The sequence below is a fragment of the Microtus pennsylvanicus genome, chromosome 2 (assembly GCF_037038515.1).
Source record: "Microtus pennsylvanicus isolate mMicPen1 chromosome 2, mMicPen1.hap1, whole genome shotgun sequence".
Taxonomy (NCBI): domain Eukaryota; kingdom Metazoa; phylum Chordata; class Mammalia; order Rodentia; family Cricetidae; genus Microtus; species Microtus pennsylvanicus.
Window position 1 is genome coordinate 139369625 of NC_134580.1, and position 17129 is coordinate 139386753.

General features: G+C 49.1%; 2 protein-coding genes across 5 annotated transcripts in view; one reads left to right on the forward strand and one right to left on the reverse strand.

Annotated features, from left to right (window-relative positions):
* The first annotated feature begins 403 nt into the window (after nucleotides 1-403).
* The window catches only part of Sys1 (SYS1 golgi trafficking protein), a 33649-nt gene continuing 16923 nt past the window's right edge, over nucleotides 404-17129 (forward strand). Inside the window, exons 1-4 of one of the 4 annotated variants that reach the window (XM_075963008.1) lie at nucleotides 414-619; nucleotides 807-1043; nucleotides 2893-2960; nucleotides 3960-4906. In XM_075963008.1, the coding sequence (XP_075819123.1) occupies nucleotides 882-1043; nucleotides 2893-2960; nucleotides 3960-4200 (471 nt within the window). In that variant the 5' untranslated portion in view covers nucleotides 414-619; nucleotides 807-881 and the 3' untranslated portion in view covers nucleotides 4201-4906. Of the gene's footprint in view, nucleotides 677-806; nucleotides 1044-2892; nucleotides 2961-3959; nucleotides 4907-17129 lie in introns of those variants that run through there. The other 3 variants (XM_075963009.1, XR_012909735.1, XM_075963010.1) reach the window with 3 other exon arrangements.
* On the reverse strand, nucleotides 11412-13873 carry Tp53tg5 (TP53 target 5). The gene is made up of 4 exons (XM_075963978.1): nucleotides 13826-13873; nucleotides 13480-13554; nucleotides 13158-13288; nucleotides 11412-11877 (listed from the first exon to the last, which is right to left on the reverse strand). Exons 1-4 carry the CDS (start codon nucleotides 13871-13873, stop codon nucleotides 11412-11414), a joined length of 720 nt encoding a protein of 239 aa, XP_075820093.1.

The window sequence follows — 17129 nt, forward strand, 5'->3', positions numbered from 1 at the left end:
GTGTGTGTGTGTGTTCCAGATGGGCCTGGAATATAGCAAGTTTCAGACCAGCCAGGGCCACATAGTGAGACTGTTTCGAAAAAAAGTTCGTTTTGGTTAAATTTAATTTGTTGTGTGAGCACAGCAGGCAGATGACAGCTTGCAGGAGGGAATCAGTTCTCTTCTTCCAAATTGTGGGTTCCAGGGATTGAACACAGGTCTGGCAAGCCTTTAACACGTTGAGCCATCTCGCCATGCTTCAAATGGTGAATGTTTTTTTTCTTTTATTTATTCCTAGACTTTCCACCCCTTTCCCTCTTAGGAATGGACCTGCTGGGTTTTTTTTTTAATTTCCCTCTAGAGGGCGCGCAAGATTCACGGCTTTGCGCCTCGCTTCCGTTTGCCTTCATCCTTCCTCCTGCGCATGTGCACAGTTGACTTCCTGGCCGCTCTCAGTACGGCCCGTCGGCCGCCGTCCCCGGAAATGTATTCTTTCCACGCAGCCGCAGGCCGCTGCTCTTCGTCCTCTCTAGGCCGGCAGGTCCTCCGCTCCATGATCCTGTCTGTCAGCGCAGTGTCGGGAATCCACCGGTGAAGCCGGACCGCGCTCTGACGCTTCAAACCCTCGAGCCGGTCGCGGGTGAGTGAACCCGGGAGGAGCCCGGCGGACGGAACCGGCAGGGTTTCCTCTGACGCCGTGAGTGGGTCCGCCCGCCCCGCCTCCCCCACCTCCCGGAATGGTGTGGCTCCTGGGTCCCAGGCTCTCCCTCCCGCGGCGTTGCCACGGTGACCGCCGGCCGGCTGAAGCTCCGGGTGTCTCCCCGCAGGTAGCCCGGCGACTGCGGGCCGATGGCGTGGCTGCGCTGAGCGGCGCGAGTGGCTGCCGAGCCCCGCGGGCCGGCATGGCGGGCCAGTTTCGCAGCTACGTGTGGGATCCATTGCTGATCCTGTCGCAGATCGTGCTCATGCAGACGGTGTACTACGGCTCGCTGGGCCTGTGGCTGGCACTGGTGGACGCGCTGGTGCGCAGCAGCCCTTCGCTGGACCAGATGTTCGACGCGGAGGTAGGCTTGGAGGGATGGAGTAGGAGTGGGTTTTTGTGGTCCGGCACCGCCGAGCGCTAGATCCAGGTAGGCCACTTTCTCATTTTGGGAACCTAAGAAAGAAGGGATTCCAGGCCCCCACCCCCATCTGTGAAGTGGAATGACTGAGGGCAGGGAGGCTGATGAGTTCACTCTCAGGCGTGTCCAGTCTTGTGATGTTGGGAAACGACGTATCCACGCTCAGGAACTGCGCATTCGAGTTAAGACAAAACAAAACAAAAAAAGGGGGGGGATGTCATAGAGTTTTAAATAACTTTACAGTTTTGTGTTGGGCTGCGCTCATAGCTAGCTATGTAGCATAGCCCGAGGTTGAACACACATGCAGAGGCAGACACTACAGTCAACAGGCTTGTCTCCCAGGCAAACATGGAAAGTCTCTTTGCTGAGACCCTCCAGAAAAGAGACTACACTTCTCTCAGCTCAGATTTCCAGGGACCACAGTAGGAAGAGGAGCAGATAAAAGGGCACCCGGTGTGGTGCGGTGGGAACTATTAGGTGTCCTAAGCATCTTATTTAAATTCCACTCTGCTTGCTGTGTGACTTGTGGCAGATATCACCTCTCGTGTCTACAAAATCATGCTGTTGGCATTAGGTGGTAAACTGTAGTACAAAAAGCTTGCCCGTGTTTAGAGTCCAGTCGAGCTGGAGGAACTTGGCAAGTTGTTTTACCTTTCCAAGCCCTTTCCTCCTCTGGAAAGTGACAGAATAACCCTGTCATGTCACCCACAGTAAAATGGTAAAAGTCCCAGAGGGGCCTAGGAATAAGAAAATGCCGTGTTTGTGTGTGTGTGTGTGTGTGTGTGTGTGTGTGTGTGTTGCACGCCTTTAATACCAGCTCACGGGAGGCAGAGGCAGGTGGATCTGAGTTTGAGGTCAGCCTGATCTACAGAGTGAGTTCCCGGATAGCCAGGATACACAGAGAAACCTGTCTCCCAAAACAAAACAAAAAAATACCAACAAAAGAGGGAAATGCTTTGTAAGGAATGGTGAGCGCCTAGGAGGTTGTTGGGAGAAGGGGCTGTGATAGTGATGGGCAGAGCTCTTGGTTCAGGAGACCTGGCATGGGGTCCTCGTGCTTGTTACTCACCCCCTGCCTTTGGATAACTAATTATTTGAGAAGAGATAGTAGTAGCATTGTGAGATCATGGATGTCAAAGGCTTTTGCAAGCTGAATTATGTTCGGATATTTAGTACTTAATAGTACTCTGTCAGTAATAAACACTGCACACATTCTAGGTGCTGAACACTTTGTGGGAGGCGCCATCCTTCTTGTAAGGGCATATGAGAATCCAGTTTTGTTGCAGAGGGGCTGATGCACACAACCTGGGTTCCAACTCAAGGTTCAGCAAACAGTTTTTGGAAGGATGAGATAGTAAGGGTTTTTTGGTAATGCCATTCAACTCTACCTTTATAGTACAAAAGCAATCATAAGTAAGCCAGAAAATTGTGAACTATGTTTCAATAAATCTTTATTTGCAAAAACAAAGCCTGGCCTGTGGAGCATTAGTTTGCTGGACATCCTTTTTGACTCTTGCTTCTTAGTCACTGCATCACCTCAGGCAACTTCTCTAAACCCTGTGTCTTCTTTTGTAAAAGGAAAATGGTATCCTTCCCTCATACCATGAGGCTCAAATGAGATTCCACAGGGGGTGTGTGCAAAAGAACCATGTGGGAAATAGGTTTCTGTGTGGATGAAGGTGTTGTCTTCTGTACTCTGGGACGAGTGCTTGTGCCATAGGCTGTTTGCTAGGAATCTGGGGCTCCGCCAAGTCGCTTCTCTAGCATATCTCCCTTTGTGATTCCCCCTCAGATCCTGGGCTTTTCCACCCCTCCAGGCCGGCTCTCAATGATGTCCTTCGTCCTCAACGCCCTTACCTGGTGAGTATCACCAGCTCTACTGTACTTTTGTGTCTAACGGGAACCAACTTCCTAAATGTAAACAAGAGGCAGTCTGGCACTTCTTGGGAATGGTAAGATGGGTGGAAGAGCATATTTCTATGGACTGGCCCTGTCGTGGGTCTCCATTGTTGTTTTGAATTAAGTTCAAAGTTCTTCGGTCACTGTGTGTGTGTGCTGCTTGATCGTGTACCCAGATGTGGCGTGAGCTGAAGAATTAGACCAGGAACCAGGAGAATTGGCTTCCATTCTTGCTCTGTGCCATTGACCCAGTTACTTTCCTCCTCTCTGGGACCCGGGCTCCTTGTATATAGTCCAGGGGTTGGACTAGGTAACATTTAAGGTCACTCATGACCACTGCCCTTTTTTGAGGATCAGTCTAGCATAGGGACCAAGGTCTTAGACTTAAAGCAGACTCGCCTGGCCTTCAGTCATCCACCACCTTACCACTAGTGTAGCAAATTTGGACAGCTTTATCACTTTTCCTCTTCAGTAAAGTGGGACTAATCTGATCACTTAGCTCCTAGTTGTACGATTTATCCATGGGTAGTACTTTAAACAATCTCGTGTACATTATATTATGACTTTATGCTGAAGGTGGGGAATGTCTAGATTTCTGGCTTCTCTTGAATAGTGGGAAAGTGGATTGATTCCAAGTGCCAAGATTTGCCTGGGTGCAAGTAGCTTCTGTCTGCATTTTGCATAGAGCATGTGTACTTTTTGGTACACACCAGTCTTGGTGTGTACCATTCCTGGTGGGTGTTTGTCATCCAACTCATCTTCCCCCGTTCTGTCAGACCCAGTCTTGATGTCACCCGGCAGGTCTCTCAGCATCTGAGATAACAACCCTTGCTTCTCACTCACTTTGCTCGCTTCTGACCACTGTGCTGTCATCCTAATTGTCCCCCACGTCCCCAAGGACTTAATGTAAGTAAGGCCAGGACAACCCAGTGACAACGCGCTGATGTCCTTTCCCCACAGTGCCCTGGGCTTGCTGTACTTCATCCGGCGAGGGAAGCAGTGTCTGGATTTCACTGTGACTGTCCATTTCTTTCACCTCCTGGGCTGTTGGCTCTACAGCTCCCGCTTCCCCTCGGCGCTGACCTGGTGGCTGGTCCAGGCTGTGTGCATTGCACTCATGGCCGTCATCGGGGAATACCTGTGCATGCGGACGGAACTCAAGGAGATCCCCCTCAGCTCAGCCCCTAAATCCAATGTCTAGAGTTGAGCCCTTCGGATACTCTGCTGGCATTTGGGCCCCCTGTCACCTTGGGCTGCTCAGACCTCCAGATGGGGTCCAGCCCAAGTCGGAGAGGAACCCTGGAAATGTGAAGTCTGTTGGAGAGATAGTGAGGTCCTGTCACAAAGGCAGGTAGCAGTCATGATCGCAGCTGCAAGAATGGCCTCTGCCTGCTGGAGCTTTGATATCTGGAAGCCAGGACGGGGACCTCATAGAGGGTGGTAACAGATTTGGAACCATGTCAACTCTTGAGCCATCATACCGTCACCAGCCTGTTATTTTTAAAAAGGAAAAAAAAAATCAAGAATATCTGATTGGCGCAAACACTCTTCTGGTTGCCTGTCTTGCCCTTTGGGACAGCTGGTACCTTTGCCCCGTTGCCAAATCACAGTGGTTCTGTGTGGAGAAACATTTGACTTCTGGGTTCGTAGCCACAAAAGAGGTGTAGGTGCAAAGTACTAGGCCGCTGTCAGAGGACGAAGGATGAGGCCTCAAGCACAAGAGCAATGCACAGCCTGTGCCCTGTTAGACACATACAGAAGTGTGTTTGTGTGTCCGAGAATCTCTGTATGGACTCTACCCAGCGGGCCGCAGGACCCAGAGAAGCACCCCTTTCCCGCAGCCTTAGCTTCATAATAAAAGCCACGGTCTGCTCTCTAGGAATGACCAGGCCCCAGCTCCCACTGGACCTCAGTTGTGGCAAGAGTTTCTTTTTCCTCTCTTGTTTGAACTCTGTGGTGGGGGAGGGTATGATGGGTGCTCAGCTTCCCCATGGTAGGCTCCACTGACGGTACTGGAGGAGACAGGAATTTGCTGTGAAGGCTAGAGTTTGCTCCTAGCGTTTCCTCTGTGAGGTGCTGGCAGCTGTCCTTTCTAGGTACATAAATACGGTATTTTCCACACTTTTGCCTGTACTTACTTTATGATGTCACTTTTAGGGCAAGAGAAAGCAGCTGTGCACAGGAGTCATAAGAATTAGTATTTCCTCCTTTCCCAGAGTGATTTCTCCAATCAGATGAAGTACTAACTGCCAGGATAAGTATGGTAGCCCTTGGTTACCCTAATACTCGAGACTAAGGTAGGAGGATCATGAGTTTGAGGCTAACCTGGTCTGAATGATCAACACAGATGTTATAGTGAATCCCTGTCTCACAAAACAAGAGCACTCGGCCTGCATCTGCCCCTGCGATGCTGCACGCGTGGTCCCTGAGCACGTACACGGCATGCACTTGTATGAAGCAGGCCGTGTTTTTTTGGTTTCTGGAGCTTGCCCAAGAGAGCTGAGTCTCACAGCTAAAGATGAGTTTTGCTTCCTCCCTAGGGAGCCTTTCTTGCCTCTTGGCTCTCGGCCTTGTAGAGTAGGGAGTCTCAACTGGCAGAATGAAAATCTGAGAATGAAAGCGCCCGGGCAAAAGCTGTGAGTGAGCTAGCATGAGGCCCTTGGTCACTCGGGGTTGTGGCTCCGCGGCTGCAGGGCCTCGACCCAGCTGCATTGGTGGATTTCCTCCGACACACTCCTCGGGCACGTGACCACAATGAAGGGCTAGAACGTTGAGCGTGGCTGTGGTCTCCCTGGAGCTGAGGAGTCTGCCTCTCCAGGCAAGAACAGTGCTGGTGTTCTCTTCAGTTGCTTGTGCTAGCTTTGCCTGCGTAACTCCTTTGATGAGAAACCTATGTCTTTTGATGCCCATTCGATTTTTGGAAATTGAAAAAGCACCAGAAGGAACCAAGGTGACTTTTTTGTTTGTTTTTTTAACCCCAGTAATATAATGACAGCTGAGTGACAGTTGACTAAAAAATTGCATGAACTTCCCCAGAAGGCAGGGAGACAGAAACTGAGGGTATGGAGACAGGTATATCCCCATAGCTTGCTGGCCGTCTTGCCTAGCTGAAATAACAGGTTTCCAAGTCAGTGAGATACCTGTCTCAAGATACTAGGCAGAGTGTGTTAGAAAATAACATCTGATGTTCTGCTCTGGGCTCCGCACGTGCGCACACACAGTGTATGATTTTCAGATGCGTACAGTTTCTAAAGCAGCAATGTGAATGGTTTCTAGAAGTGAGTTACAGTCTGCAGTGGCAGTGACATTTTGTCAATTTCATAACAAATGCATCTATTCTGTTGAGTGCTTAACGGGTGTCTATCTAGCAGAAGGCCAGGGATTTGTTTTTTCTCATGTGGCAATCTCAGTAGGAAGTCCCATCATCCATATCTTCTGTTTTTTGTTTGGTTGTTTATTGTTTGTTTGGTGGTTTTGTTTTGAGTCAGGGCCCTGTGTAGCCCTGGCTGACCTGAAACTCACTCTATAGACCAGGATGGCCTCGAGCTCCTAGAGATGCACCCGCCTCTTCCTCCACAGTGGCCAGGGTGTTCTCCACCACCGCCCAGCTCCATCATCCACACCTTACAGATGATGAAACTATGGAACTTGCCTGTGGTTATTTGTCAACCTCAGAATCTGGGCTCTGAAAGTGGCAATGATACGCTTGTGCAGCAGAGGTCAACAACTGGGATGTATAAGCTCTGATTGGTTCAGCAGACTATAACCTTAGACCTTCAAATCCCAGTGCTTGAGCAGAACTTTATATACGTCACTAGCTATTCAAGAACAGTGCATAGGTAACATACAAATTAGGACCACGGATTAGCAAGTGACGCAGGAACGCAGGCTGGGTGTTTAACTCGGAAAGATAAAGGCTACAGTCTAGATGAGAAACCTACGTCCAGCTTCCTGGTGAAAGAATATACCTTTCTGGAGAGCTCAAGTCTTGACCCTGCCTCTTCCTTCACTCTGCCTAACATCTGAATTTAGACCATTTGGAGAGAAATGTGGAGAAGTGTGTAATTGCCACTTAAAACAGTTTATAGCCCCAAAAGATGAGGGAAGTGTGGCTCAGAGGCACCTCTAATGCTTCCTGTCTAAGCAGCCCTGTCTAGATCAACTATGTGGAAGCCAGAATGCACTGACAGAGATCTTGGAGGGAGGGGTTTTGAGGAAGGCTCTAGGTCCTCAAGTCCTGAAGGGTTCATAGCTCAGTAAGTCTTCTGGAAGCTGAGTTTCTTGGACTCTCTGTGGCTTCAGGGTGACTTCCTTCTGACCAAAGGGCAGGCACATCTTGGAGGAAGGTGATAAAGCTACTGAAAAGAGTATTGAGGCAGGGAAGAGAATAGAAGCTGAGTCGTCCTGGCCCTCCATCCTCGAGTCTTTAGGAATGGTGGCAGGATGGAGGACTAGGAAGCTGCAATGGCTCGAGAAGAATTGCCGAATTGGTAGCTGGCTTGGCTAGGGTGTGTTGGGTCTTACTCTCCAACCCCCACCCCTGCAAAAGATAATGGTGTAGTGTTTCCTTGTAACTATATACATGTTCTTCATACTTCAGATGGTACAATATCAGGATGGTGGTGGGGGCTATACATCATTGTTCAGGGAACAGGGAAAGTATACATGCTCAGTATGGATGGACATCTTTACTGAATATTTTCCATTTACAACTGGCTGAATCCCAGGGTATAGAACCCATGCATGCAGGACTGTGGAGGGCAGAGTGTACTCATTTCTTTGATTATTGTGAGAATTGCACAGTGTCTGGCAGGTAGGAAGTAACCCGTGATTCTGAGTTTCCAGCTTCCCTCCCCCTTTCCCGCTTTACAGTGGAGGGGACCGCATCCTGCTTTCTCCTCTTGGCCGAACCTGCAGGGCGCTGATTGTGAGTTCTCTCTCAATCCCTGTATCGGGACCACTATTTGTTTTATAGACGTGGGAGTTCACCCCAACATCACACAGCTGCTCAAAAGCCTCGTCTTTTTACGTCCTGCATGATTGAGTGAACTTGAGCCAGATAATTGGGACATATTGGGAAACTGACAGCTAGGTCAGGCTCTTAGGTAGGAGGAGCTCACCAGGGAGAGGCGGAGCCAACACTGAGCAAGTCTGGCGCAGAACTGGGGAAGTCTAGGGAAAGGCTGAAGTCCTTCAGCACCCCACAAACTGGCTTCCCTGCATAAGCCTCATTACTTCAGACTCTCTGAAATGTGTGTTAGTGTCCCCCTTTTTTTGAGACAATGTTTCACTATGTAGCCCTAATAATTGCTATATAGACCAGGATGTCCTTGAATTCACAGAGATTCATCTTTCTTCTGTTTCCAAATGCTGGGAATTAAAGCTGTGCCACTACTCCCAGCTTATGTCCCTTAAAAAAAAAAAAACAATTGAAATAGTGAGCTGTGGTGGTGCACACCTTTAATCTCAGCATTCTGGAGGCAAAGGCAGGCAAATCTGAGTTTGAGGCCAGCCTGGTCTACATAGCAAGTTTAACACCAGCCAATGCTATGCAATGAAATTCTATCTCAAAAAAAGTGTGTGGGGGGGGAGCTGGGGATCTGGCTCTTTGTAGTGATAGAGTGTTTGGCTAGCATGTGCGATACTGTGGATTTGATACCCTGCGCACATGTGCACGCTCGCACACACACACACACACCCCAAAAATAGGAGAAGCCAAGTTCAGAGGTCCTATGACTTAAGTTGTTGAGTAGATGCTTGAGTTCAGTTTGATCATACGTATATACACACATACACACCCCTCCACTTTACTCTTAGGAAGCCATTTCTGGGATATGCTTTCCTCAAATAATGGGTTTACCAAACCCAGAAGAACGTCAGACTTAAGTGGACTTCCTTACATACAGGAAAGTGGACAGTGGGATGTAAGCTGATGGTGGTCATGTCAAGGGTATGGGGAGGCTGGAAGAAGTCCTGTTGGGAGATACTGGGCCTTCCTTCCACAGGCCATGCTAGACCTCAGGCTCTGCCCACACGGCTCAGCTCCCCTCTTCTCTCGGGGCACACAGGGGAAATTGCCAGCCCTGAGCAGGCCTTCTCCACTGGGGCCTGTACTTGAGTCCCTCTCTGAACAGGTTGCCATGAAGACAGAGCTTGCTGCCCTGGCTACCCACTGAGGGATACCCATCTGAGGTCACAAGTTCACCACACCATTTGATAAGAAGGAGGTTGGAAAGAAATTGAGGGGGGGCTGGAGAGATGGCTCAGAGGTTAAGAGCATTCCCTGCTCTTCCAAAGGTCCTGAGTTCAATTCCCAGTAACCACATGGTGGCTCACAACCATCTGTAATGGGGTCAGGTGCCCTCTTCTGGCCTGCAGGCATACAAAGAGACAGAATATTGTATACATAATAAATAAATATTAAAAAAAAAAGAAATTGAAGAAAAGTTTACCAAGGTTGAGGGGACTCAAGATGGAGACCACTGAGCAGGAAACAGCTGGAAGGAGTGACTGGGGAAGAGGTTGCTGGGAAATGGCAGGGGCGGTGACGTACAGAAGGGCCACACAGAGTGCTCAGATAGCACTGGGCTGCGCCCATAGGAAGCAGCAGGATAGTGGGACAGTCCTGGTGCCAGGTTTGGCTCTGACTGGCCCATGTGAGGCTGCCCCTCCAATGTAGATGGCAGTGCCATGCATAGTAGGCAGGGGCAGTGCGAGAGGAAGGTTAAGACACCGGTCCTCCCATCAATCTCCCTCCCAAATGAGATCTTGTCATCACTGCCCTGCCTCTCCAGAAGGGCTCTGCGACCCTGCCCTTCGGTGGCTCAAAGGCCGGGTACCTCACCTGCAGGCACACCCATTGATTGCTGCTAGCCTCAGGAGGCTATTAGAAGGATTCTAGTCTTTGTCCAAAGAAAACCTGGGTTCCCCTGCCCCATCTCCTCAACCGTGTGTGCAAGGCCCTATAGTTCCTACTGACAAATAGTGCTCCTGACCGATAAAGTCAGCCAGGGATTGGGCTTCAGGGTGACTGTGCTATTACACCTGAACTGTAGGACACAGTGCCAACTCCCCACCTACCCTGGTGTTTCCTATGATCTGAGATCCAGGAGGCCCAGTTATTGACACCACATGCATTGATAGTCAATGGGGAGCTGGATTCTGGGATGACTCCATTGGCCAAGGCGGGCTCTGCATGTGACTTTTTCCCTCTTGGGAAAGTGGGATGGAGAAGCCAGGAGACTGGGGCGGGGGCAGGGGGATTAGATTTTGCTCCAGCGCCTCCTCTCTGTGGAAGCTGGGGTAAGTCATTTGCTATATAGGTGTACAAGTTTCTGCCTCTCGGATCACAGGACCATTGTGAGGCACCTGCACCCAGGAGACAAATGACTTCATAGAGGAAGTGTGCACTGCCCAAAGGAGCCAGCCTGTGGGGGATGTTGAAGGATTACAACTTGGTAGATTTTCTGCTGTGGTTTTAGGAAATGACTTTAGGAGCCTAGGGATGGACCCACGACATACACTCCCTCCCCCCCTGCACCTCCCCCAGGATCCTTGCCCTTCATATGTATGTGATTGCCAGCACTAGACAGGCGGAGCCAGTGGTGATATTGTTCAGTGGCATATGAGCGATTATTGTAAACTCGGGAAATTCCTGCTCTTCCCTCCCATTAGCTGATTGCAGGATCTCTACTTCTCTTCTTAAACTTCAAGTTCCCTTCCAGGGTTACACCACCTGCCAGCAGAGAGCTCCATGTTAGTCATAGAAATAACCCCCAGGGGGTGCTGTTGTCCAGTGAGTGGGCACAGGGCCTTGGACCCTTGGTTTTTGTGGCAAGTTGGGGCTATCTCCAACTTAAAGGGAACCCTTTAAGGTGGACCTCAGGAGTCAGTCGCCCTCTTCCCTTCATGAGCACCTCAAGCCATGATGGGAAGAGTTTCTTGTCTTTGTTTAAGAACTTTTTCTTTTTAGCATAAGTCTTACTTAAAACGTGACTAAATCAAATAGAGTTGATTTAGCCTAAGGGGGGGAGATGCAGCAAAGCCTGGTGTGGCTACTTCCCTCCTCCCTAGCTTGAACATCCTTTGGGATTCAGGGCCACAGCGGTGGTTCCCACTCTCCTGGGGTCTCCAGACAACTAGATGATATACTGGCTTCCACATTTCCATTGCACCTTCCCTAGAGCCCAGTCAGCTGAGCTGCATCCTCAGCCCAGCTATTACCCTGCTGTGTGGTCTGGTCAATGGCTTCCTCTCTCTGGGTATGGGGCCTCCCAGTCCAGCCAGCCACAGTCAGCAAGACCCAAACCCGAGTCTAGGGCTCAGGTGTGGGCCTGCATGAGGGGCTGCATCTTGCCTTGGCCTGGCAGTGGTGTCGTCATACCCACCTCATATGGATGCTACACAGGCAGCTCAAAGTGACACCGAGCAGAACCGGGTACAGGGGCGCCTGACGTGGCGTAAGGCAGATGATCTGCACATGATCCGGCGCCCTGGGGGGTGGATGCGTGTGGGAAGCCCTTCAAACCAGACCAACTGGTCAGTTTCATCCAGTGGTTTCATGTTCATCTTGAGAGTTCTGTGATTGTAGATCTTCAGGAAGACAATTCGGGGCTCCTTAACATGTAGTTTCCTCTTCTGGGCTCTGGTAAGCAAGCCATGATTCTTTGCTATCTTGGGGACTTTAGGCTTTGCCTGCTTTTTTCTCCGTGCCGCTGCTGCAGGTGACTCCTCTGACCCTTCCGTGGGTTTCCACTCCTCTGACGTGTTTTCATTAGGTTTCTCTATGGGCTCTGCTTTCCTGGATTCCGGTTGCTTCACCAGGGCCAGAACGTTTTGCAGCTCTTCATTCTTTTGTTTCATTTTCACGTTGTTATCCCTGACGGGGAAAGGAAAGGTCAGCGGAGCAAGGGTCCTTCTAACCCAGTCCTGAGCAGTCGCTATGGTGCTGGTTCAGGGAGCCTGCTAGAGCTAGACTGAAAGAAATGTCTCTAGTGCCTGGAGGTACTATTAGTTTTAGTAGAAAGGATGTGAGACATTGGAAAGGCAGAAGGCATGACCAGTATTTGAGGAGCCCAAGGGTATATATTTTGTTGGCACCTTCCGCTACACTAGGCTTCTGTCTCAGCCAAGAGGGAAGACTGCCCAGTGTTCCTTTCCAATTATATTCTAAGAAACCATGGGTCTCTGAAGAAGCTTCTCCGTACCCTCACCTGGGCTAGGTAGAAGGCAGGATGAGGGCAAGGTACCTCTCACATTGAGATTTAGGGACATGTTTTTAAGAGATATTTCTGTGCTTCAAGAACTGTGGTGGTCTGTAACCCTGAGCTTGATTCTGGGCTTCCCGGTCGTTCAGGGGCCACATCAGAGAGAGATGCCTGAGGAAGGAATTAACAGTTTTCGGGAGTCTGAGTATCAGATTGAGCCAGGCAAAGCCCCGTGCCTGCTCACCCTGGCTGATGACAGTGATGGCCACCAGGGGCCTATTGTCAAGATCTGTCAGGTAGGAGGCAAGGAAGCAGCTGGTCTGGAGAGCAGTCTTTGGAGACATCATCTGGATGGAATAAGACATTTCACTTCCCAGAGCCCAGCCAGGGTCTCCATCATAAGATGGATAATCTCATGTACCTAGGTTGTTGGGAAGAAGCAGCCAAGGGGGGGGGGGCACATGTGTAACATGTAAGCAGAGTGGCTGGCACTTATATAAATGCTCCCCAAATTCTAGAGTGGCCCATGAATAATCAGATTCTGAGCAAGATAATGTATCTTCAGATTCAGAGGGCAGTCTGTGAGACTGTCTCTGGGTTGGGCTGCAGGCCCAGGAGGAAGAGAAAGCTCCCCAGTACCACAGTTATAGGTGGGCCCTTCACTAGATGACTGTGGTCACTGTTAGAGCCACAGCTTTGATTTCAGGTGGGAATGGAATGACTTCAAACAGGTACTCTGCCAATTGTTAGTTCAGTTGGCTGAGATAAATCCCTTCATCGCTGGAGTCTCAGTCCCTGCCAGTAAAACACCTTGCATAAATATCTGTTGCACAGAGCCCTTGTGTAAAGCAGGCCACTGCTCCCCAGTCCCTCACCACAGTGCCTCTTCCTAGGAAAGATAGTTGCTGGGTATTTTGTGTGTGTGTGAGGAGGGGGTGTGGATGGAGCTCACCCAGAGGAGATTTGGAGGATCTTTGGAACTCTGATTATTAAATTCCAACACCTTCTGGCCAGGCTATGCAGTTCTCGGATCCGGTCATTTGAACTCTTGAGTAACTTCAAGAGGGACAAGTTTTTTAATACCTGCCAGGGTCAATAAACCAGAAAATTAGAGGCTGCCGTTCTCCAGGGTCGCCTTCCATACCCTTTCTATGGCTTGGCTCAGCTCAGGGCTAAATCTGCTGGCTCCCCGGGGTCACTGGGTCTGGCACCTGGGGTAGCACTTCAGAGGGGGTTTGGTTCTCCTAAGCAGGGGCTAAAATGGAACATCTCACCATTTTAAGTCTGTTCCGCTCAATTAGTTTGCTGACAGGCTGATTTATCTTGTCCTGCAGTTTCTCATCTTGCATCTGAGAGATAGGAAGAGAGGGAGAGCTAGCATAGAAGGAAACCCCTTGCATACTGCACTGTGTCTCTCCATTTGACTGAGCATGCTTTGACCAACCCTAGACTGGGAGTCTTGTCAGTTTGGCTTTAGAACAAAACTGAGACCATTTTAACTGTACCCTGAGACCATTTTAACTCTGCCGGCCTCCTTTCACCCTTCCTCTTTCCCTTCTCTAAAAGGCTGGATCATTGATAAGATCCCTCACTTGCCTGGGCTTCGAGACAAAGTCTGACCTTGGAAACCACTCCATTCTTGGGCCTCTTCTTTGTAGATGGATTCATGCTGGGGCTGTAGGAGCAAGACTGGACCCCACACTGCTTGCACCCTGCCCCTCTCACTTCAGCCAGCCCTTGAACTGAGCAAAATATGATGGCGCTAGACCTGCCAGGCAGTGAGCTGTGACATCACTAAAATGTGTGACAGCGTCAAAGCTGTGTCTCTGGAGGGTCAGAAGGCCACTCCCGTCTGGAGAAACACAGCAGGTGACAGGCACCCATGTCCATGATCACAACCTCCCTGTGAGGTAAGATGGTGGACCCCTTCTTTTAGAAGAAGCTAAGATTTTAAAAGGACGGGGCTAGATGGTTCAGTGGTTAAGAGCACTGATTGCTCTTCCAGAGGACGTGGGTTCAATTCCCAGCACCTACATGGAAGCTCACAACTGTCTGTAATTCCAAGATCTGACACCCTTACACAGACATACATACAGGCAAAACACTAATGTAAATAAAAATAAGTTTAGAAAAAGACTTTAAAAGGTTACATAATTTACCCAGTTCACACGGCTGCTTGGCGGTAGAGCTGGGACTGTGATGTAGGCCTGACAAGCCAGTCCGTGAAAACTCTCTCCAGCTGCTCCTGCACTCAGCCACGCCACGTGTGTTGCCGGGCACCTGCTGCATGTTTGAAAGTCATTGTGTGTTTGTGTGTGTGTTGGTGGAGGTGCCAGTCAGTGTGATCCCTTGGAGCTGGAGTTGCAGGCAGTTATGATCTGATTGGGTGCTGGAAACCAAACTTGGATCCTTTGTAAAAGCAGTTCATGCTTTTAACCACTGAGCCATCGCCCCGTCCCCTATTGCTGTGTTGTCCTGGCTAGCCTCAAACTTGTCTTCCGGCCTTGGTTTCCTCACTTGGAATTGCAAGCATGTGTCAGTCACAATTTAGCTGACATTTGTGTTATACTTTCTTTGAATCTTGCCCACATCTTCCATGTATGGCTAGCATGTGGTTATGTCTAAACAGATGTGGTATCCACATCTGTGTTGGTGTTTGCACTCGAACTGAAGGGTAAGAAGATGAAAATGTGAAGCAAAGTGTGCCAAAATTTTCTCAGCTTCTAATGATGGGCTCTGCATTACTAATATTTGCTCCGGGGCTTGCCTGCCTGCCTTCCTTCCTTCCTTCCTTCCTTCCTTCCTTCTTTCCTTTCTTTTTTCTTTCTTCTTCCTTCCTTTCTTTTTCTCTTCTTCTTCTTCTTCTTCTTCTTCTTCTTCTTCTTCTTCTTCTTCTTCTTCTTCTTCTTCTTCTTCTTCTTCTTCTTCCTCCTCTTCCTTTTCTTCTTCTTCTTCTATTTATTTTTTGGTTTTTCACGATAGGATTTCTCTGGATAACAGCCCTAGCTGTTCTGGAACTAGCTTTGTAGACCAGGCTGGCCTCGAACACACAGAGATCTGCCTGCTTCTTCCTCTTGTGTGCTGGGATTAAAAGTGTGTGCCACCATACCTGGCCTTTTAGATAGTTTCTTAAGGCCAGACCAGTGGCCAGCCATTTTCTTCTGTAAAGGGCCACTACTGTGGGACTTTTCAGCTATAGTTGTGACAGCCTACTTTAATTCTGTAGCCACCGATAGTATGTAAGTGAGCGACCATGGCCTTACTGAAGAAGACTGTTCACAAAGACAGTCGATAAGCTGAATATGGCCCATGGCAACTGGGGACAAATCAATAAAATGACACAGTTAAACTCAGTTTGTCATGCTTCCCTCTCCTGTGATGTGCTCCTTCTGCAGTTAATTTCAGCTCACCGGACTCAGAGTAGAGAACAAAACACCCAGGAGTAGTCTTTATACACCATGTGTACCGCTCTGCAGGGCTGCAGGGTAAAGGCGCTCAGGGAGACACAAATGATGGCTTTCAAGGTTAGAAAGTGACAAGCGAGAGCATTTTTACCTTCGTGTGTGTTCAGTATCATTCATGTAATTATAAGTTTAGTCATTTAACTTTTGATGATGGTTGCACTTACGAACCAGCTTGCAGAGCTTCTTGGCATGAAGGGGTAGACTTCCTGAGCCTCTGAGGCAGATTTAAGATGTCACTTAGAATAGATAGAGCTAAGCGCTTGGACCGAAGTAAACGGGGAAGGGGACAAGAAGGATAAGGAAGGGGTATGCTGTATTAACAAGTGTGATAATGCAAGGCTGGAGCCTGGGGCAGGAGGATAGTTCAAGACCAGCCTGGCTACACAGAGAAAACCTATCTTCAAGACAAGACAAAACAGGGCTGGAGAGATGGCTCAGTGGTTGAAAGCACGTCTCTTAAAAGAGGACCTGGGCAATTCTCAAAACCTATCTCCCGGCAGCTCACAGCAGCCTGTAGTTTCAGTCCCACGGGGTTCTAACACCTCTGGCTTCCACAGGCACCCGCACTCACATGCACATACACATAATCTTTTTCTTTAAGACAGAAGTATGATTTGGGAAACATTTATCAAGAAGGTGGGGTTTAAGCATAGCCCCGAAGGAAATGGATGCTGTGGTAGCAGAACATGAGATTGAAGAGGAAGTTACAGTGGGCTAAGGACAGATTGTTGCACACCCTGAAGGATAACAGACTGTCTGAACCCCTAGTGTGTAGTTGGCTACATCAGAATGATCCAAAGAGCGTGTAAGAAATAGCTTCTCAGGCACTGTCCTGCTCTCTGGCCAGTCTGATACCCACTCCATACTACACTTTCTTAAATGTCCTGTATCCATAATATACAGGTATGGGGATGTTAATTTGCCTCAGGGAGGATAACAAGGAGTAATAGGAAGGAAGTTATCAAAGACAGTCCCTTTGTGCTCACTCTTGTGTGGATTCCTGTACTCTCAGGCCTCTCTGCCTGCCCAGGTATCCTTCTCCTTGCTAGAGCCATTATGGTGTTTATCATGTGGATTGTATTAGCCTGCACATTCTCCAAGGCCTTGGTGCCTGGTAGCTCCATCAGCTCCATCCACTGCAGGGGCTGGGATCTGCTACAGGCTAGGCACCGTGGACAGTAACCATAGACAAGGGCATGCCCTTTCTGCCCTCCTTCAAACCCATAGGCCAAGGAGAAAAGTACCTCTAGAGCGTGGACTCCTCCAGGGCAGGAGTTTTGTCTGTTTTATTCATTGATAAGTTCCTCAGGACCTAGAACTGTGTCTGACAGGATCATAGATCAAAATCAGGTTAAAAACAAAAACAACCCCCCAAATATATAGCATTGTCTGCGACTTGGGTAAGTGAGGAATTAGGGAAGGAAATATATATAGAAGTTAACCAAGTAAAGGACATGAGG

Coding starts and splice junctions, on each gene's coding strand:
- Tp53tg5 (XM_075963978.1), bottom strand. CDS start 13,873: ATGAATCCATCTACAAAGAAGAGGCCCAAGAATGGAGTGGTTTCCAAG. Junction 13,555..13,825: donor AGAATGGAGTGGTTTCCAAG/GTCAGACTTTGT, acceptor CCTATCTCTCAG/ATGCAAGATGAGAAACTGCA. Junction 13,289..13,479: donor AGCGGAACAGACTTAAAATG/GTGAGATGTTCC, acceptor TGACCCTGGCAG/GTATTAAAAAACTTGTCCCT.